This window comes from Erythrolamprus reginae, chromosome 8, assembly GCF_031021105.1.
Source record: "Erythrolamprus reginae isolate rEryReg1 chromosome 8, rEryReg1.hap1, whole genome shotgun sequence".
In the NCBI taxonomy this organism is placed as follows: Eukaryota; Metazoa; Chordata; class Lepidosauria; order Squamata; family Dipsadidae; genus Erythrolamprus; species Erythrolamprus reginae.
In genome coordinates this window covers 56,316,398-56,339,225 of record NC_091957.1, presented here as the reverse complement: position 1 = coordinate 56,339,225, position 22,828 = coordinate 56,316,398, and the positions used below count along the sequence as shown (strand labels likewise).

At 42.5% G+C, this 22,828-nt stretch overlaps 1 protein-coding gene across 3 annotated transcripts in view; it reads right to left on the bottom strand.

The window, feature by feature from the left end:
* The window catches only part of ATP11C (ATPase phospholipid transporting 11C), an 83,290-nt gene that overhangs the window by 24,427 nt on the left and 36,035 nt on the right, over positions 1 to 22,828 (bottom strand). For all 3 annotated transcript variants that reach the window (XM_070759962.1, XM_070759961.1, XM_070759960.1), the window contains exons 7-20: positions 21,343 to 21,446; positions 20,207 to 20,257; positions 18,479 to 18,543; positions 18,246 to 18,327; positions 16,746 to 16,896; positions 16,442 to 16,639; positions 15,072 to 15,209; positions 13,657 to 13,814; positions 8,969 to 9,040; positions 7,149 to 7,222; positions 5,482 to 5,585; positions 3,413 to 3,594; positions 1,775 to 2,017; positions 242 to 416 (exon numbers count right to left, since the gene is read on the bottom strand). In XM_070759962.1, the coding sequence (XP_070616063.1) occupies positions 242 to 416; positions 1,775 to 2,017; positions 3,413 to 3,594; positions 5,482 to 5,585; positions 7,149 to 7,222; positions 8,969 to 9,040; positions 13,657 to 13,814; positions 15,072 to 15,209; positions 16,442 to 16,639; positions 16,746 to 16,896; positions 18,246 to 18,327; positions 18,479 to 18,543; positions 20,207 to 20,257; positions 21,343 to 21,446 (1,797 nt within the window). The remainder of the gene's footprint in view (positions 1 to 241; positions 417 to 1,774; positions 2,018 to 3,412; positions 3,595 to 5,481; positions 5,586 to 7,148; positions 7,223 to 8,968; positions 9,041 to 13,656; positions 13,815 to 15,071; positions 15,210 to 16,441; positions 16,640 to 16,745; positions 16,897 to 18,245; positions 18,328 to 18,478; positions 18,544 to 20,206; positions 20,258 to 21,342; positions 21,447 to 22,828) is intronic.

Below are 22,828 nucleotides of genomic sequence, written 5' to 3'. Positions count from 1 at the left end.
GGTAGAGTAGGATGGTGGATCAAGATAGGTTGGTTGAGATATTCCTCACCCAACTCTGAGTTGGCTTCCCGATGATTACACCACCCTGAAGACTCAACTCAAGAGCAGACCAGATATTTATGGTCCTTGGCTTCCCAACAGAGGTGCTTTCCAGCATTCACCCTGAAGAAAGGAGGTCTTGTGCCTGGTTCTGTTGGGACCAGGAAGTGGCTTGGCTCACTTATGGAGGTCATCAACACACCTGAGCCTTTTGCAATGGGGCCATCCGGCAGCACAAGACAGCGGTGCACTTCAGGCAGATTTGAAGGAAGAGGTTCTTGTAATGGGAAAAGTTGGAATCTTGAGAAGGGTTAAGGATCAAGGAAAGGGTAGCTCCTTCAATGACCAGTCCATAATCGGAACTAGATACCCAGTTCCTGAAACAGAGAAGGGGGAGACTTGTTAGCTGGAGACCTTGATATGACCTCAGTTGTAATCAGAAGAGCCAATTCATTCATTCATTCATTCATTCATTCATTCATTCATTCATTCATTCATTCGATTTTTATGCCGTCCTTCTCCTTAGACTCAGGGCAGCTTACAACATGTTAGCAACAGCACTTTTTAAAAACAGAGCCAGCCTATTGCCCCGACAATTCGGGTCCTCATTTTATCCACCTTGGAAGGATGGAAGGGTGAGTCAACCTTGGGCCGGGGATGAGGTTTGAGTCTACGGAGAGGGGCGGCATACAAATCTAATAAATAAATAAATAGATAAATAAATTTGAACTGCTGACCTACAGATCTGCAGTCAGCTTCAGTCTCCTGCAGTACAGCACTCTACCTGCTGTGCCACCCCGGTGACCTTGGGGAGGTTCAGGCTCTCAACAGTTTGTAGACAAAAATCTTAGCGTCCTGTTTCCCCCCACAATCGCAAAGCGATTCAACCTTGACTGTGTGCTGTGGTTAGCTCTGGCCCAGCTCCTGCCCCAAGGACTGTGGATATGGGGGAGACATCCACATGCTGCAGGCCTGTTTTGCCCCCGGTGGAATCTGATGATGAAGGCTCCTCTGACCAAGAAGACAGGAGTGACAGGGAGGAGGAGAGGGGGGCAGACAGCTCAGAAGGAGATCAATTCTCTAACTCCTCCTTGGATTCGGAACAAGAGTTAATGATACAGCCACGCATGCAGAGAGCGATGCATAGGCAGCAACAACTGAGAGATTATTATTAAAGAAAATGAGGCCACCTGTGGTTGGGTGGGGCTGTGGTCATTAGTGAGGCTGCTATAAAGAGCAGCCTGTGGGTTTGGCCATTGTGGAGGATTATCTGATCATTGTGTTTTGTGACTGCTTTACTGACTTTGACTTTTTGTGTGCTGATTTTTCCCCGCTTTGAAACTAAACCAGAGCAAAGTGTGTGTCACTTTGTGAAAGAAGAAGGACTGTGAATTGCCTCACAGCTGCAAGCTAAGTATCACAGAACTGATAAGGGACGTACAAATTACCAGTTTGGTTGGAGACCAGTGCTCTATGCTATACCAAAAGAGGGCTTGGTTTAAGTGAATTTTCCTTATAAAGAACATTGTTTTGAATTTTCAAACCTGTGTGTGTGTCTGAAATTTGTACCTGTGAATTTTTGGGAGGGAGTCTACCAGAGAGCCCGATAGAACACTGTGTGGACTTCAGTTCCCAGAATTCCCCAGCCCACCCCCCGTGGCTGAGAAACTCTGGGAGTTGAAGTCCTCGCAGAAGCACTTCAACCGAAGAAACACGGCTTAGGGTCCCAACTCACGTCTTGGCGTCGATCACCAACTTCTTGTGGTATTCCACCAGCAGTTCGTGAAGCTTCTCCATTTTCCTGTCGCCTTCCTCCACCGTCTTTGCGGTCAGCAGCAAGAGCTCTGTGTTGGTGTGGAAGAGGCGGCTCGCGTAGCAGGTGGCTTGGGCCGTCTCCAGCTTGTCCCCGGTCAGCACCCAGATCTTCATGCCTGCCGCGTGGAGGGCCTCGATGGTCTCGGCTGCAAAATCCTGGAGCCTGCAGGGAAACAGGTGGAAAGGACTCGGCCATTTCCTTCTCTGTTTTTCCCTTCTTCCCACCCTGCCCAAAATGACAAATCGCTGGGTTTCTTTGTAGAAAAGGGTCCTTCAGAACATTTATTGCATCAAGGAAACAGCTGAGCTACGTATATACCAATCCACCAAGGACAGCAAAGGCAAGGACATGTAGAAAATAATTCTAATCTGGACCAATAATTTAGAGGGATTTTCCCTTAGTATTTGAGACTTATTTGCCAAGACAGTCTTCCCTCACCTGATAATATTCTGGTCTAGAAGTCCCATATTCTAGACCAGAAGGTATCTTTTCTTTTAGGTACACTGAGAGCATATGCACCAAGGACGAATTCCTTGTGTGTCCAATCATACTTGGCCAAATCAAGAATTCTGTTCTGTTCTGCTCTGCTCTACTCTAGTTTCTCTTCTCTTCTTTCTTCTTCTCTTCTCTTCCCTTCTCTCCTCTCCTTCATTCCAATATTCTATTCTATTCTATTTCTATTCTATTCTATCCTTCATTCCAATATCTCTTCTCTCCTCTCCTCTCCTTCATTCCAATATTCTATTATTCTATTCTATTTCTATTCTATTCTATTTCTAATTCTATTCTTTTATCTATTCTATTCTTCATTCCAATATCTCTTCTCTTCTCTTCCCTTCTCTCCTCTCCTTCATTCCAATATTCTATTCTATTCTATTTCTATTCTATTCTATTTCTAATTCTATTCTTCTATTCTATCCTTCATTCCAATATCTCTTCTCTTCTCTTCCCTTCTCTCCTCTCCTTCATTCCAATATTCTATTCTATTCTATTTCTATTCTATCCTTCATTCCAATATCTCTCTCTTCGCTTCTCTCCTCTCCTTCATTCCAATATTCTATTCTATTCTATTCTATTCTATTTCTATTCTATTCTATTTCTATTTCTATTCTATTCTATCCTTCATTCCAATATCTCTTCTCTTCTCTTCCCTTCTCTCCTCTCCTTCATTCCAATATTCTATTTCTATTCTATTCTATTCTATTCTACTCTACTCTACTCAACTCTGCTCTATTCTTATCCTATCTTATCCTATCCTTATGCAGCTGCCTTTCCATCATAGCATCCTTGACTGATATGAGCAATTGTGACCGTTACAGTGTGGAATCAGTGGTGGATTCTGAATTAAGCTTGCTACCGGTTCACTCTGTTGTTATTACGAAACATGCTCTTACCCATGGGGCTAATAAAGTAGCAAACGAAATGTTTCCCACTTGAAAAAGAGGAATCTGGGCCCAGCACACAACCCTCTGATTAAAGCTGATGATTAAAATAAGTTGGGACTTCAACTGCCTAAGAAGGCGCAATGGGTGATCTCAACTAGCCAACAGGGCTTACTTGTCTTCTACAGCAGTGGAGCCAATCAGGCGCATGTCCTTCTCAATATCATCAAAGACTCTGGCCATCCTGGCCTCTCGATTGTGTAGGGCCACGGTGGCTTCCTGAATCTGAGCCTCTAGGACCTTGTAGGTGGCATAAGGTATTTCTCTGTAGGCCACGCAGAGGGTCCGGTATCCATCCTGAGAGATAACAAGCAGAAGACGTGATGCAGAAGAGCCCTTCCAGAAGAGAGGCAACCCAAAACCATTCTGAAATACGGCCCATATATGGTAGCTGTTCAAGGCTGTTTGGAACTGCTGCTTGCTAAGGTGACATGATAGTGCAGATAATACCTTGGATTGATCTTATCCATGGCTTGGGCCAATTTCAGAAGGTTTTGGCCCGCTTAATTCTAAAATCTGTCCGGGTCCGGATGAGACGAGTGCTCTGTGCTATACCAAAAGAGGGCTTGGTTTAAGTGAATTTTCATTATAAAGAACATTGTTTTGAATTTTCAAACGTGTGTGTGTCTGAAATTTGTACCTGTGAATTTTTGGGAGGATTCTACCAGAGAGCCCGACAGAACAGGAAGGAAGGAAGGAAGGAAGGAAGGAAGGAAGGAAGGAAGGAAGGAAGGAAGGAAGGGAAACAGGATGAGGAGAAAGAGAAGGAGAAGAATTCTGTCAGTACCATGTGTGATACTATGTTGGGTTACAAAATATATAATCTATCAACGTAGGTTTAAGGAATGTATCTTTAAGTGAAGTGTCCCTGTTGACCATTAGAGGGAGCTAACAGACGTCTTGTTTGGGGGGAGTATTTCTGATAGTTACTGTATGTTGATAGTTGCTGTGGGCTGATATATCTGGTTTGCATTTGATATTTGGGATTATATTTGGGATTTGGATTGTATAGAGATTGTTCTACTGTATATCTGTGTATAATATATAAGAACAAGGCCGAAATAGCGCTATCCTAGTCTCCCTTAATGTTAAAAATTCAGCAAAAACATATGATATATATATATATATTGTATTTACTAGACTGGTTTATTTGCCTGAATAGTCCATTGCTGTCACTACTCACACCTTTACTCTGTATTAAGTTTGTTTTGTGGATGATATATTTTCACTAAACAATCTAACAAGATTCCAAATGTTTCCCAATGTAAAATAATGCACTTGGGGAAAAGGAATCCTCAATCTGAGTATTGCATTGGCAGTTCTGTGTTAGCAAAAACTTCAGAAGAGAAGGATTTAGGGGTAGTGATTTCTGACAGTCTCAAAATGGGTGAGCAGTGTGGTTGGGTGGTAGGAAAAGCAAGTAGGATGCTTGGCTGCATAGCTAGAGGTATAACAAGCAGGAAGAGGGAGATTGTGATCCCGCTATATAGAGCGCTGGTGAGAAATCATTTGGAATACTGTGTCCAGTTCTGGAGACCTCACCTACAAAAAGATATTGACAAAATTGAACGGGTCCAAAGACGGGCTACAAGACTGGTGGAAGGTCTTAAGCATAAAACGTATCAGGAAAGACTCAATGAACTAAATCTGTAGAGTCTGGAGGACAGAAGGAAAAGGGGGGGGCATGATCGAAACATTTAAATATGTTAGAGGGTTAAATAAGGTTCAGGAGGGAAGTGTTTTTAATAGGAAAGTGAACACAAGAACAAGGGGACACAATCTGAAGTTAGTTGGGGAAAGATCAAAAGCAACATGAGAAAATATTATTTCACTGAAACAGTAGTAGATCCTTGGAACAAACTTCCAGCAGACGTGGTAGATAAATCCACAGTTACTGAATTGAAACATGCCTGGGATAAACCTAGATCCATCCTAAGATAAAATACAGGAAATAGTATAAGGGCAGACTAGATGGACCATGAGGTATTTTTCTGCTGTCACTCTTCTATGTTTCTATTCCATCAATTTCTTACCTTTTCAAAGGAGGGAGGGAGGGAGGAAGGAAGGAAGGAAAAGAAAGAATAGGAAGAGGAGAAGGGTCCCACCAATTTCTTTCCGTGGGGTTTAAGTTGAAGAATACGGACTCCTGACCATCTATAACTCCAACACCTCTGAAGGACTTACCACTGCATTCTGTTCCACATGGGGTTTTGTCTTTTGGGCTTCAGCAAAAGGGACCCTCGGGAAAATAGAAGAATCCGCACCTTTGCAAAACAGGTATATTCTCCCTAAAAGAAGAGGGAACATTTTGGTGTTAGTTAAGGTACAAGGGATATGTCACATCCTCATGTTCCTCTGAGGGAAACAGAGGAGCCCAGAGAAGTCCAAAAGTCTGAAAGTTGGCAAGGCTGGAGATTCCGAATTCTGAAGCATAACACACCAGGCATCCTGATTGTGGAGAAAAAGAAAGTATGGATCATCGACATCGCAATCCCAGGAGACAGCAGAATTGGGGAGAAGCAGCTAGAGAAATTAGTGAAATACGAAGATCTAAAAATCGAGCTGCAACGACTCTGGCATAAGCCAGTGAAAGTGGTCACAGTAGTACTTGGCACGCTGGGCGCAGGGCCAAAGGATCTCAGCGGACATTTGAAAAACATCGGAATTGACAAAATCTCCATCTGTCAATTGCAAAAGGCCACTTTACTGGGATCGGCAAACATAATTCACCGCTACATCACGCAGTCCTAGGTGCTTGGGAAGCGCCCGACTGGTGATGAAATACGAAATCCAGCATAGTGATCTCGTTTGCTGTGTTGTATTGACATAATACTAGTTATTTATTATCTATCTATCTATCTATCTATCTATCTATCTATCTATCTATCTATCTATCTATTAGATTTGTATGCCGCCCCTCTCCGAAGAATTGGGGTGGCTAACAACAATAAAGAAGACAATGTAACAAATCTAATATTAAAAATAATCTAAAAAACCCCAATTTAAGAGACCAATCGTACAAACAAGCATACCATGTATAAATTCTATAAGCCTAGGGGGAAGGGAAAAATTTCAATTCCCCCATGCCTGATGACAGAGGTGGGTTTTAAGGAGCTTGCGAAAGGCAAGGAGGGTGGGGGCAACTCTGATATCCGGGGGAAGCTGGTTCCAGAGGGTCGGGGCCGCCACAGAGAAGGCTCTTCTCCTGGTATAATAGCAACAACAACAGAGTTGGAAGGGACCTTGGAGGTCTTCTAGTCCAACCCCCTGCTTAGGCAGGAAACCCTACACTACTTCAGACAGATGGTTATCCAACATCTACTCAAAAACCTCCAGTGTTGGGGCATTCACAACTTCTGGAGGCAAGCTATTCCACTGATCAACTGTTCCGACTGTCAGAAAATTTCTCCTTAGTTCTGAGTTACTTCTCTCCTTGTTTAGTTTCAACCCATTGCTTCCTGTTCTACCCTCAGGTGCGTTGGAGAATAGGTTGACTCCTTCTTCTTTGGGGCAACCCCTGAGATACTGGAAGACTGCTATCTTGTCTCCCCTGGTCCTTCTTTTCATTAAACTAGCCATGCCCAGTTCCTGCAACCGCTCTGCATATGTTTTAGCCTCCAGTCCCCTGATCCTCTTTGTTGCTGTTCTCTGCCTTCTTTCTAGAGTCTCAACATCCTTTTTGTATCGTGGCAACCAGAAGTGAATGCAGAATTGAAAGTCTGGCTTTACCAAGGCCTTATAAAGGCCTTCCGATTAATTACTCTCACTTTCGGAAAGTTTCTGCTTCATTAATTCCTTGATTGATTCTCTCCTTGATAACTTTCCATCCTCTGTTTTCTTCTCCTACTCACCGTCCGGCATCTTCACAATAACACTCATCCGGCGACGGACGCAGTCAAAATCCAGGACGTTCAGAAGTTCGTATCTTGGGTTTGTGTGGGGTTTTTTAAGGGAAGAAAAGGAATAATTAGTGATGAGGAACAGATAGAAACTTTAACCCCGTCAAACGCCAAACAAAAAAAAAATGCCAGGCATGAAAAACCAGGACTGCACATTAATTTCCAGGGAAGCAGATCTATGATTTATGCTAAATCGTAAATATAAAACAGGCATAAATGGGAACAATTTAAAACATAAAGGTATGTGTAAATACAAGCAAGACTACTTGCACAACAGAATTGCAAAAATATTCCAGGGAAACCATATTAAAAAGCTCTATCTATCTATCTATCTATCTATCTATCTATCTATCTATCTATCTATCTATCTATCTATCTATCTATCTATCTATCTATCTATCTATCCTCTATCTATCCTCTATCTATCCTCTATCTATCTATCTATCTATCTATCTATCTATCTATCCTCTATCTATCTATCTATCTATCTATCTATCTATCTATCTATCTAACATCTAGCTATCATCTATCTATCTATCTATCTATCTATCTATCTATCCTCTATCTATCTATCTATCTATCTATCTATCTATCATCTATCTATCTATCTATCTATCTATTATCTATCTACACCATCTATCTGTCTATCTATCTATCTATCTATCTATCTATCTATCTATCTATCCTCTATCTATCTATCTATCTATCTATCTATCTATCCTCTATCTATCTATCTATCTATCTATTTATCATCTATCTATCTATCTATCTATCTATCTATCTATCTATCTATCTATCTATCTATCTACCTACCTACCTACCTACTTACCTATCTATCTATCTATCTATCTATCTATCTATTTATCTATCTATCCATCATCTATCTATCTATCTATCTATCTATCTATCTATCTATCTATCTATCTATCATCTATCTACCTATCTACCTACTTACCTATCTATCTATCTATCTATCCATCCATCTATCATCTATCTACCTATCTACCTACTTATCTATCTATCTATCTATCTATCTATCTATCTATCTATCCTCTATCTATCTATCTATCTATCTATCTATCTATCTATCTATCTATCCTCTATCTATCTATCTATCTATCTATCTATCTATCTATCTATCCTCTATCTATCTATCTATCTATCTATCTATCTATCTACCTACCTACCTACCTACCTACCTATCTATGTATCTATTTATCTATCTATCCATCATCTATCTATCTATCTATCTATCTATCTATCTATCTATCTATCTACCTACTTACCTATCTATCTATCTATTTATCTATCTATCCATCATCTATCTATCTATCTATCTATCTATCATCTATCTACCTATCTACCTACTTACCTATCTATCTATCTATCTATCTATCTCTCTCTCTCTCTCTCTCCCTCCCTCCCTCCCTCCCTCCCTCCCTCCCTCTGTCTGTCTTAAGCATCTTTTTCTAGGCACTAATTGTCCTGGTGTTTTTTTAAAAAAATTGTTAAATTAATCCCAAATATGGCAAACCCTTCTAGAATTTAATGGCTCTCTGCTTCCAAGGTATGTGTGACGCCATGATGAATGAAAAGACTAAAAGCTTCCTTCCCATCTTGAAGGTTTTATCACAGAACATGGATGTTTTGAGGATTATGGTGAATTAAACCAGCCGGTTTCAATTCTGGATCCTGTTCTAAACTTAATTTGTGTGCTGGGCCACTAGCCGCAGCTTCCCTTGGGAGGAGGCTAACCTGCCAACGACACCTACCTCTCAATTTGCTTATAGGAATTCTCTACCGCCATGACGTTATTTTCTTGTCCTAGAAAAGTGAAACCATACCTGTCAATGAACAAAAAGGACAGAATGGCGTTGAAAAAAAAAAAAAACCAACGCACACACAATCTCATCCACACCGACAAGTACTTGCATCTCACAGGCACACCCCCCAAAAAAACAGCGGATTAAATAAAGCCAAAGTAAAATAAAGATTTGACCAGAGAGGTGAACTTTGGGGTAGGGTTGTTTCATGGGCTGATGGAAACATTGCACAGAGTTTGAGGCTCGTACAAAACTTTCAACTCTCCCCCCCCCCTTTGTTGTACATACTCCTGGTCAGTTGGAGGATGATGAAGAGCTTGAGGACTCTGATACAGATAGTGTTTATGAATTAGTGGCAGGCCCTGGGTTACAGGTATCAGAACACGTGGGAGGCCTGCCACAGGATGTTGCTATGTGTCCAGACTCCAGTGAAGAAGAGACAGACAATCGCTGGTTAAATCCTCACTTCAGAAGAGTTCAAAGGCGCAGGGAGCAAGTGTTAGGGGAAAGATATTAAGGGGAGGAATAGGTTAATTACTGGAGTGATGTATTCATCATGTCAGGGCGCCAGCGGGGAAGAAGGGCGGAGTTTTCAATGTTGTAAATCTATCATGGGACGTGTGTCCTTTTGGCTCCGGAGTGAGTTAGCTTATTCTTTGTTATTTCACAGCTATTTCTGGTGCTTTTGAATAGACATAAATCTTAAGATAAGGGAGGAGGCATGGAGGAATGTTGGTGTGCTCTAATTGCTAAAGATAAAGAGAGAGGAATGTGAATGTTTGTATTACATTTTGGAATACGGAGGAGAGGAGAATAAAAATTGAGGCTTTTTGTTCATGAAATCCTGCATCCAGTAAGCGTTATTTCCAATGTAACCGAAGTTCTACCAGAATCCAGAACACTTTTCATTAGTCCTCGACTCATTTCAGTAACCGTTCAAAATCGCAACAGTGCTGCACGAATCCCAGCGACCAGTTAGGTCCCACAGAGTGGGCCTTCTCCGGGTCCCGTCAACTAAACAATGTCGTTTGGCGTGACCCAGGGGAAGAGCCTTCTCTGTGGCGGCCCCGGCCCTTTGGAACCAACTCCCCCCAGAGATTAGAATTGCCCCCACCCTCCTCACCTTTCGTAAACTTCTTAAAACCCACCTCTGCCGTCAGGCATGGGGGAATTGAGATATTCTTTCCCCCTAGGCTTTACAATTTACGCATGGTATGTCTGTATGTATGTTTGGTTTTTATAATAAGGGTTTTTTTTAGTTATTTTAGTATTGGATTGGATTGTTACATGCTGTTTTTATCATTGTTGTTAGCCGCCCCGATTCTACGGAGAGGGGCGGCATACAAATCCAATAAAGTGACTTACAAAACTGGTCCCTGCACTTAAAAAAAAACCCGATGACAATGTCCCCATGGTCACCTGATCAACATTTGGAGGTCTTAGCAACTGGCAGGTACTTGTGACAGTTTCATGTTCAAAGGTCACCTGATCACCATTTTGGACTTTCCCAGCTGGCTTCAAAAGTCAAAGGGGGGGTGGGGGCAGGCAGATTTCCTGAGCAATGGCATGATTCACTTTAACAACCGTAGCCGAAAAGGTTGCAGCATGCTTAACAACTCACTCAGTTAGCAATTGAAGTTCTGCTCCCAAGCAGTGGTCGTAAGTCGAAGCCTTACGTATTTAATTTTGGAAGTCAAAAAATGAGGTGCAAAAAGGGCCACAAGAACTATCATGGAAATGGACCCCCCCCCCCTTATGAAACCAGGTTGCAACGCCTTGGTCTCTCCAGCCTTGAAACATGGCGTTTAAGGGGTGACTTGATCGAAGTGTATAAAATCATGCATGGGATAGAAAAGGTGGAGACAGAAAAATTCTTTTCTCTATCACACAATACTAGGACAAGGGGGCCCTCCCTAAAGCTCAGAGGTGAGAAAGTGAGGACAAATAAAAGGAAATATTTCTTCACCCAGAGGGTCCTTGGTTGACGGAATTCACTTCCAGAAGAGGTCGTGACAGCTGTCAGCTTGGATAGATTCAAGGCAGGATTAGACAGATTCATGGATGCCAAGTGTATCATGGGTGGTTATTGAAAGGGATGTCCAAGTGCCGCCTCTATGTGGGTTGAGGCAGGCAGGGTTCCCTTGAGTCCCATTTGTTGGGGCTCCAGGGAAAGGGAGGGTCTTGCCTTCTCTCTCTGCTCAAGATCCCCATGGACAATTGGGGGGCCACTGTGGGACACAAAATGCTGGACTTGATGGGCTTTGGCCTGATTCAGCAGGGCTCTTCTTAGGTTCTTATGTAAAGGAGGAAGGAAGGAAGGAAGGAAGGAAGAAAGGAAGGAAGGAAGGAAGGAAGGAAGGAAGGAAGGAAGGAAGAGAAAGACAGAAAGACAGAAAGAAAGGAAGGAAGGAAGGAAAGAAGGAGGTAAGTAAGTAAGTAAGTAAGTAAGTAAGGAAGGAAGGAAGGAAGGAAGGAAGGAAGGAAGGAAGGAAGGAAAGTGCCAAGTGTATCATAGGTGGTTATTGAAATGGATTTCCAAGTGCTGCCTCTATGTTGGTTGAGGCAGGCAGGGTTCCCTTGGGTCCCATTTGTTGGGGGTCAAGGGAAAGGGAGAGTCTTGCCTTCTCCTTCTGCTCAAGATCCCCATGGACAATTGGGGGGGCACTGTGGGACACAGAATGCTGGACTCAATGGCCTTTGGCCTGATTCAGCAGGACTCTTCTTATGTTCTTATGTTGTAAGGAGACTCAGCCCTTATACATCAGAAACCACTTCAAAGTGAGGCATAATTTTTAACCTTTCACGCCAAAAGCACAATCAGTGTGAGTGCCAGACTTACACTTACACTTCTCTTGGGAAACCTATCACCCTGCCAGGCGTTAATGGGGGTTGAGAATTGCTCTGCGTGAATTTTCCACCAGAAAATTGAGGTTTACAGACTCAGAAAGTCCTTGAAACCATCTCTATTGCAGCCTGTTTAATTTTGTTCCTGGTACATAAACACCCACTGGATATAATGGATTTGAATCCATAACCCAGGGGCTGGGTTCTAGCTTGTCTCGGCCCCATGCAGAGTGCCAGAAATTGGCTTCTGAACATGCTCAGAAGAAAAATAAAATTAAAAAACTTTTTTTTTAAAGCCAAAAACAAGATGACAACCATGTACACAGTGCTGGAAATTCGCTTTCTGCACATGCTTAGAAGACTTTTTTTAAAAAATTAGAAAAAATAAATAAAATTTTTTTAAAAGATGGTGGAGCCCTTGGTGATCCGGTTCAATGATGTCATTGTGACTTCACCAGTGGGTCGCTACCAGTTCGGGTGAACCAGTCCAAACCTTCGGAACCGTCTTAGTTTAGTTTAGTTTAGTTTTATTGGATTTGTATGCCGCCCCTCCCTGCAGACTCAGGGCGGCTAACAACAGTAGTAAAACAACATATGACAATCCAATATTAAAACAGTTAAAAACCCTTATTGTAAAACCAAACATATATACAGACACACCATGCATAAAATTGTAAAGGCCTAGGGGGAAAGAATATCTCAGTTCCCCCATGCCTGGCAGCAGAGGTGGGTTTTAAGAAGCTTACGAAAGGCAAGGAGAGTGGGAGCAATTCTAATCTCTGGGGGGAGTTGGTTCCAGAGGGCCGGGGCCACCACAGAGAAGGCTCTTCCCCTGGGTCCCGCCAAGCGACATTGTTTAGTTGACGGGACCCGGAGAAGACCCACTCTGTGGGACCTAACTGGTCACTGGGATTTGTGCAGCAGAAGGCGGTCCCTGAGATAGTCTGGTCCGGTGCCATGAAGGGCTTTATAGGTCATAACCAACACTTTGAATTATGACCGGAAACTGATCGGCAACCAATGCAGACTGCGTCTTCTGCCATACGAATCCCAGTGACCGATAAGGTCCCACAGAGTTGGCCTTCTCCGGGTCCCGTCACCTAAACAATGTCATCTGGCGGGACCCAGGGGAAGAGCCTTCTTTGTGGTGGCCCCGGACCTCTGGAATCAACTCCCCCCCTGAGATCAGAACTGCCCCCACCCTCCTTGCCTTTCGTAAGCTGTTGAAGACCCACCTATGTCGTCAGGCATGTGGAAATTAAAATACCCCCCGGGCTTATATTGTTTATGTATGGTACGATTGTGTTGCATGGTTTTAATAATGGTTCTTTTAGATGTCTTTTAATATATTGGATTGGTCACATTGTTGTTTTTGTTGTGAGCCGCTCCAGGTCTCCAGAGAGGGGGCGACATACAAATCTAATAAATAATAATAATAATAATAATAATAATAATAATAATAATGATGATGAGGAACCCAACCCATCTGAAAGAACTACCACAAAAAAATATGCAAAATCAGGCGTGGTTGCGTGAATTCTCACTTAATGACCACTTTGACATACATCTATAGTTCTGGGCTCAATTATGACCATCACTCAACAACTCTGTGTAGGCTGGGGGCACGGGAGCAGATATCCTGGTGAATCAATCATGCAATATATCAAAATTCTCCGCATCCGAAGATGGGATTAGCCCTTCACCATTCAGCTGGAGTGAAAGCGAGAGGGGAAAAATAATAATAATAATATGGTGGTGGTGGTGGTGGTTGTGGTGGTGGGGAATGGCCTTACTTCTGAGCCCCCTGGATCAAAGCCACTTCGTCTGGGGAGGCCGCGACGTAGATTCGTTTCATTTTGGTCTCCAACGTCACTGGGTCGGTTTCGTCTTTTTGCTGGACTTGTACCGTGTGACAAAGGCACAACGCGCGAAGGAAGAGATCTTCTTGTTTCTAGAAGGGAGGGCAACGAAGGGGAAGAAACAGGGGTAAACTGGGGGACTTTCAAGTCCTAGAGTCCAAGGTGGGCTTCCAAACCAGGTGGTGCTCCAACTGTTTCAACTGTTCCATCTTTTCTGTCCCATCTTTTCAACTGTCCGACTATCTCCATCTTTCTGTCCTCAAGTCAAACACCACGATCACGTCCTTCACCCTTGATCTACCAAGCTGGACAGTTGGGCATCAACGTTCTTAGCCCTGCCATGCTGTGTAAAATATTAAACCAGCTTAACTTAAAATTAACTGGATAGAATGTCCCTTCTCCTCCTGGCCCAGGTCAACGGTTAACGCAAGCAGTATAAACGTGCCAGGATCTATCTTACAAGGGCTATGGATCTTCACAAGAGGCACTCTGCTTCCTTATGGACTAGAGGTTCTCCTGAACATTGGCAGAAACTTTAGTACCAAGTTTTCAAAGTGTGGAACTCACTACCAGACTCCATAGTGTCTATTCCCAACCGCCAACATTTTCCTCTTAGACTATCCACGATTGACCTCTCCAAGTTTCTAAGAGGTCAGTAAGGGGGGTGCATAAGTGCACTAGGGTGTCTTCCGTCCCCTATCCAATTATCTCTCCTATATTTCATATTTCTTTTCTTCCACTCATATATCTCTATATCTCCTCCTCTATCCTCCATTGATGTACTTTATTCTTATATCTTCACTCCTATCCTTCCTTCCTTCCTTCCATCCATCCCTCCTTCCTTCCATCCTTCTATCCTTCCTTCCTTCTATCCATCCCTCCTTCCCTCCATCCTTCCATCCTTCCATCCTTTCCTTCCTTCCATCCTTCCATCCTTTCCTTCCTTCCTTCATTCCTTCCTTCCATCCATCCTTCCATCCTTCCATCCTTTCCTTCCTTCCTTCCTTTCCTTCCTTCCTTCCTTCCTTCCTTTCCTACCTTCCTTCCTTCCTTCCTTCCTTCCATCCTTCCTTCCTTCCATCCTTCCATCCTTTCCTTCCTTCCTTCCTTCCTTTTTCTTTCTTTCTTTCTTTCTTTCTTTCTGTCTGTCTGTCTGTCTGTCTATCTATCTATCTATCTATCTATCTATCTATCTATCTATCTATCTATCTATCTATCCTCTCTTTGATATACTGCATATTACCACATGGTTAATCTCATGAACCTTCATTATGTCTTGGACAAAAAATAAATAAATAAATAGATCTAGAGACCGTGTAGGCCAAGAGGATGCATATTATGAATCCCACCTTATCTGCTTTTCCTGAAGATTTCTTTCTGTCCACTTGCAAAGAGTCGCAGTATCGGTAGCCGTCGATGCTGCACTCAATGAATTCCATGGTGTTTTCCGTTAAAGTCCCCGTTTTATCTGAAAACACATATTCAACCTAGAAGGGAGGGAGGGAAAAAGGAGACCATTTCAAAGACGGGCTACAAGAATGGTGGAAGGTCTTAAGCATAAAACGTATCAGGAAAGACTTCATGAACTCAATCTGTCTAGTCTGGAGGACAGAAGGAAAAGGGAGAACATGATCGAAACATTTAAATATGTTAAAGGGTTAAATAATGTTCAGGAGGGAAGTGTTTTTAATAGGAAAGTGAACCCAAGAACAAGGGGACACAATCTGAAGTTAGTTGGGGGAAAGATCAAAAGCAACGTGAGAAAATATTATTTTACTGGAAGAGTAGTAGATCCTTGGAACAAACTTCCAGCAGACGTGGTTGGTAAATCCACAGGAACTGAATTTAAGATAAATGTAAGATAAAATAGTATAAGGGCAGACTAGATGGACCATGAGGTCTTTTTCTGCCGTCAGTCTTCTATGTTTCTATTTCCTCTTAAAGAGGGGAATAATTTTAGAACACATTAGAGAGGCACAATTTTTTGCCAGAGCATCTTTGTATATATTTGGGCGGGTGTGTGTGTGTTCCCCTTTCCAAGAGTGACACTTAAGATAAAAACAAAGTCAGCAGTAAAGTTTGCACACAGAAGAAAAGTAATAAACAAGAAATTAAGCAGTGCCAATCTTTGGTTCCCCTTTCAATCTTCTCTCTCTCTCTCTCTCTTTTAAAAAATTATATGCGTATGTTGTATTTCAAGATATGACAAGTCCCCGAGAGGGGCAACACAAATCTTGTTTTTAAGTTGGAATTGGAACTGGAGATTAAAACCAAAGACTCTAGAGAAAAGTCTCCTTATTAATATCCAAAGATGATGATGATGATGATGATAATAATAATAATAATAATAATAATAATAATAATAATAATAATAATAATTTATTAGATTTGTATGCCGTCCCTTTCTGAGGATTCGGGGCAACTCACAACAACAATAACAATAAAATACAAATCTAATAGTTAAAACTAAAATTAAAACCCCACCATCATTAAAAACAATCAATACTACACAATCATACCATACTCAAGTCTTACTAGTCAGAAGGGGGCGTATTAGTCTCCCCATGCCTGGTGACATAAATGGGTCTTCAGAGTCTTGCGGAAGATGAGGTGGGTGGGGGCAGTTCGAATCTCTGGGGGGAGTTGATTCCAGAGGACCGGGGCCACCACAGAGAAGACTCTTCCCCTTGAGAAGAAGGCCCAGAAAGACATTACTGACCTGCCCAAGTTCTTCGTTGAGGTCAGAGGTGTTCACCAACGCGCCTTCCTCGATGCTTTCATCGTACATCTCTGTGTCCCAGGCAATGAAGAAGGAGCCTAGAAATTTCTGCATCTCGACAGTCACATACATGGAGACCGGGATAATGAAGTTGAAGAGGACCATAAAGGACAGGAAATCGGTGAACATCTTGAGCAGCTAAACGGGACACAGACATACATCAAGTAAGAGACATCAAGCCACCTGTGCATGGAGCAAATCTGAATGTAGACAACCGCCAACCAACACAAGTCAACTGATCTACCTTGAAGGCTTCTCTCTCCCTTTGGGTTTTGAGGTTGTACCAGGGTTCATCGTGATATGGGACGCTCTGCCAGACATATTTCAAAGTAGTGCATATAATAGCTTTGCTCACCAGCAGGAATAAGTAGAACAACAGGAATATATTGATTGACCTGGAAAGTCAAATGTTCCAAGAGTTAGGGCGATAATGTGTCTTCCACAAACAATATGAGCAAACGGGACGAAAGAACTTGTTCCTGGCAATGTTAAAGCACTGGCTTGACAGTTCATACACTATATAATAATAATAATAATAATAATAATAATAATAATAATAATAATAATAATAGTAATAATTTATTAGATTTGTATGCCGCCCCTCTCCAAAGACTCGGGGCGGCTCCCAACACAATACACAATATACACAATATATTTATTGAATACTTAATCATTTTTATTGTACTTCCTCCTCTAGTAGCTTAGTATGATCCTTAATTACTTTTTAAAAATAAAATAATTAAATAGTATGTGTTTACCCATAAACGCTTTAGCTCAAAGGCACAAAGAGGGAGAGGCTGGATCCCAAAATATAATCCACATCAACAAATAGATCCATCAACAAACCCAAGGATTAATAAGATCTCATTCATCAGTTGGTTATCTGAATTAATCAGTTGGTTATGTGAACTAATCAGTTGGTTAGCTGAATTAATCAATTGGTTATATGAATTAATCAGTTGGCAATCTGAACTAATCAGTTGGTTATATGAATTAATCAGCTGGTTATCTGAAAAGTCTGTCCCAGCTCAGAACTTTCACTGTTAAGCTGAACCTATTTGTTTCTGAAGGTCCAGAGTGAAGAATAGGTGATTGTCCCTGGGTTCAAGGATCCAACTTCGGGAATGACAGAACCGCTATCCAATCTGTAAATATTAACCTCTTTTGAAGATCGGAGGAGGGTATAGAAGAGCCCACAATGTTTTGTACACAACCCAGACTCAAAGAAACATCTCTTTTGTTTTTTTTAGACCAGTGATGGCGAACCTTTTTTTCCTCGGGTCCTGAAAGAGTGTGCACGAGCACTATTGCACATGCTCGAGTGCCCACACCCATAATTCAATGCCTGGGAAAGGCTAAAGCAGCTTCCCCCGTCTCATGGAGGACCTTTGGAGGCCAAAAATGGCCTGTTACCCAAATTCTGGTGGGCCCAGTAGACTCATGTTTTGCCCTCCCCAGGTTCCAAAGGCTTCCTTGGCGTCAGGGGAGGCTATAAACGCCCTCCCCCATCCCCCTGGAGGCTCTCTGGAAGCCAAAACCGCCTCCCCAGAGCCTCTGCGTGAACCAAAAATCAGCTGGCTGGCACACACATGCACGTTGGAGCTGAGCTAGGGCAATGGCTCTCGCACCAGCAGATATGGCTCCACATGCCCCCTGTGGCATCCATGCCATAGGTTCGCCATTACTGCTTCAGACAAATATTCATAAAGACAAAGAACGGGCGAAGATGGGCCTCCAAGCTTACTTTTCAACTGCAGAGCGTTTCTGAGACTTCCCTTGGTAGTTCAACGCCATCTTGGTTTCCATTCCAGTATATACAGCGACTCCTGCAAAGCAAGGGAGAGAAACCCTGAACAATTAAAGAGCTAGAAAGAAGAAAGGAAGCAGAAATGTGGATAGGCAGCCGATCTGTCTTCCGCAAGTAAATCCCCGATGCGACTCTCAGGGAAATTCAGAAGCAGGAAAGCTCTTGCTCACCGTAAATCTTTGGGGTGCTTTTCAATTTTGCGCCTTTCAGCAAAAGGTTCTCGGGACCCAGCGGCCTGAAAACAAATCAGAACATTTGTAAGAAGAGAAGCAACTGGATCAAACTATTCACAAAGGATGCCCTGCTATGGATCTTCTCATCGGTCCCATCACCCATCTCCTCCCGCAAATAACTGTAGAACTGTAATTTTCCTGCTCGTATCTTTATAATTTATCTTGACTGGTTCCTAATATGGTTCGATTGCTTATTTGTACCTGGACCATCATTATGTGTTGTCCCTTCGTGACTCTTGATGAACATATCTTTTCTTTTATGTACATTGAGAGCACATGCACCAAAACAAATTCCTTGTGTGTCCAATCACACTTGGCCAATAAAATTCTATTCTACTCTATCTATTCCAGCTGCTGGCACGCGAGTCGTTGCCCTAGCTCAGCTCCAACGTGGAATTTTGGCTCAGACAGAGGCTCTGGGATTGCATTTTTGGCTTCCAGAGAGCCTCCAGAGGGGACGTGGGGGGATGTTTTTACCCTCCCCCAGGTCCAGGGAACCTTTGGAGCCTGGGGAGGGCAAACATTTGGACCGGGAGTCACTGTTCACAGTCACTCATGCCCTCATCACCTCGAGGCTCGACTACTGTAACGCTCTCTACATGGGGCTACCTTTGAAAAGTGTTCGGAAACTCCAGATCGTGCAGAATGCAGCTGCGAGAGCAGTCATGGGCTTCCCTAGGTATGCCCATGTTACTCCAACACTACGCAGTCTGCATTGGTTGCCGATCAGTTTCCAGTCACAATTCAAAGTGTTGGTTATGATCTATAAAGCCCTTCATGGCACCGGACCAGGATATCTCCGGGACCGCCTTCTGCCGCACGAATCCCAGCGACCGGTTAGGTCCCACAGAGTTGGCCTTCTCCGGGTCCCGTCGACTAAATAATGTTGTCTGGCGGGAGACAGCAGAGCCTTCTTTGTGGCGGCTCCGACCCTCTGGAACCAACTTCCCCCAGAGATTAGAATTGCCCCCACCCTCCTTGCCTTTCGTAAGCTGCTTAAAACCCACCTCTGCCGCCATGCATGGGGGAACTGAGATACACTTTCTCCCTAGGCCTTTATAATTTTATGCATGGTATGTCTGTATGTATGATTGGTTTTTATATAATGGGCTTTTAACCGTTTTAATATTGGATTGTTATATATTGTTTTTATTACTGTTGTTAGCTGCCCCGAGTCTACGGAGAGGGGCGGCATACAAATCCAATCAATCAGCAAACAAACAAACAAACAAACAAACAAACAAACAAACAAACAAACAAACATGAACCTATTGGGCTCACCAGAATTTGGGAAATGAGCAGTTTCAAGCCTCCAGAGGGCCCCTGGGGGGCGGGAGAAGCAGTTTTCACCCTCCCCAGGCATTGAATTATGGGTGTGGGCACTCAAGCATGTACGATAGCGCATGCCCATGCTCTTTCAGCACCCGGGGGGGCGGGGAAACGTTCACCATCACTGTTCTATTCTATGTTTCACTTATACCAAAGAGGGTCAAGATGACGTCTTCTTGAGTTTCTTCCTCACCTCCTGTTCTCCCAGATTAGGTCCATATTTTCCCACCCTTGCCACACCTACTGTATCTTCTTCAAGATCCTCATTCCCATCCTCCACCATAGTTAATTGGTCACAAGATCTTAAATCCCAATCCATCAAGCGAAGGAACCCACCTGGCTAACGGCTCTGGTTCATCGGTGTAGATGTTAATTCTGCCCACAAACCTGTTGGGACATTCGCAGAGAAGGATGTTGATATAGTATCAAATACGGTATTCCGCCGGTTCGAATTGGTTCGGGCAAACCGGTAGTAGCAACTGGGGCCCACGACCCATCCCACTCAGGCGCTTATGCCAACTTATTTAGCAAGGTTTCTAAGCGATGCACATGCATTCAAGCTGCGTACATGAGCAAAGCGCATGCCTGGAAGGCGCGCCCTCACATTATTGGTGCTGGGAGAATGAGTAGAAAAATTATGTGGATCCCACCCAGTGATGGGCTCCTACGGGTATGACCAGGTACGCAGAATCGGTAGGGAAAAAATGATATATTTTTTCCCTTCTGGGCATGTTTTTCCTATTGCAATAAATGAGGCTGAATGTGTATAATTTTAGAAGAGCTGTGTGTGTACATACACACACACTTTATATAGTAGATAATGTATATTTTCTTGTGCCTGTTTGTAATACGTATGTACACATATGGCATATATACATAGAATTTATTAATTTTTTTAGACTTTGTAATGTAAAACTGTTATTTTAGATTTTAATTATTAGATTTGTTATCATGTATTGTTTTTATCACTGTTGTGAGCCGCCGCGAGTCTACGGAGAAGGGTGGCATACAAATCTAATAAATAATAATAATAATAATAATAATAATAATAATAATAATAATAATAATTAAAGAGTATATTTTGGATGTTCAGTAATAGTAAATAGATGGGGAAATTGTATCTCTTTGAGACGAGGAGAGGCCAGGCACCCTAACCCAAACCCTTGACATCAATTTGTCCACCTTTAAGCCAGTCACATGACCTTTAAGACACCCCCCCGGTCACATGCTCATCAAACCACTCCCACCTGGTCACATGGCCAGCAAGCCACACCCACAAAATAAGTCACGCCCACCGTATAGTAGTAAAAAAACATTGCAGCCCTCCACTGATCCCACCTCTGTGTAGTATTGTCAATGGCTCGTTTCCGTATGGGAGTTACAGCCATTTAAATTTAAAGGAAGGAAGCAAGCAGGCTTGGTAAAGAAATAAGACTATCACGACGCCGTTGGGTCTCCACGTCAGAGCTCACTTGTACAAATCGGGCTGGGGTTGTTCGCATTCAATGGTGGCAACCAAACCGTTCATGGCTTCAACCGAATTCAACTTGGCTGTATCGTGCACGGCATAATGAGTCTAGGGAGGAAAAAAAAGTACATGATGGACCATATTCAATTTGAAATTATGGATAAAAGGATAAATTTGGATAATGAAACTGAATTGGGACAACTGATGGGACGGTGGGACAAGGTAAGACGATATATGACGAGCAGAATCCGAGACCAAGCTACAAGAAATAAATTGGAATCACTCTATAATACATAAATAGATATATTGCTCTTGGGTCAAAGTGGACTATATAAGAAACACCCCCGATTTGGTGGTGGGGAATGTGTGTGTGTCTGGGTGGTGGGCACATTTCACTATGCACTGTTTTATGTTGTGTGTATTAAACTTGTTAAAAATTAATAAAAATAATTTATTAAAAAAAGTAGAAAAAAAACAACCCAAAGACACACAAAAAGAGCCGGGGTGGCGCAGCAGGTAGAGTGCTGTACTGCAGGCCACTGAAGCTGACTGTAGATCTGAAGGTCAGCGGTTCAAATCTCATCACCGGCTCAAGGTTGACTTAGCCTTCCATCCTTTCGAGGTGGGTAAAGTGAGGACCCAGATTGTGGGGGCAATATGCTGGCTCTGTTAAAAAGTGCTATTGCTAACATGTTGTAAGCCGCCCTGAGTCTAAGGAGAAGGGCGGCATAAAAATTGAATAAATAAATAAAAAATAAAATAAAACTGAAGAACCCTCAGCAGCCAACCCACCCACACTCCTGCCAATTTTAAATCTGTAATTTGAACCATTGCTACATGGGATTTATCAGTTCAGCGATCCCTCGTTTTTTGCTGCGTTCCAAGACCACCCGTGAAAAACGAATTTCCGTGAAGTACAGGAAAGATATTTTTAATGTATTTAACTTTTAAATGAGTCTTTGGAGAAGGGGCGGCATACAAATCTAATGAATCTTAATCTTAATAATCTTAAAACTCACCCTTTGCATTAAACAGTCATTGTATAATGTTGCATTAAACAGTCATTCTATATTATTATTATTATTATTATTATTATTATTATTATTATTATTATTATTAATTAGATTTGTATGCTGCAAATAAAAATGTACATAAACTTCCCCTATGTGAGTGACATAGGGGAAGGTTTGGTAGGGAAGGTTTGCCTATTTGCCGATGACTCTAAAGTGTGCAATAGGGTTGATATTCCTGGAGGCGTCTGTAATATGGTAAATGATTTAGCTTTACTAGATAACATGGTCAAAGCAATGGAAACTGCAGTTTAATGTTTCCAAATGTAAAATAATGCACTTGGGGAAAAGGAATCCTCAATCTGAGCATTGCATTGGCAGTTCTGTGTTAGCAAAAACTTCAGAAGAAAAGGATTTAGGGGTAGTGATTTCTGACAGTCTCAAAATGGGTGAACAGTGCAGTCAGGCGGTAGGGAAAGC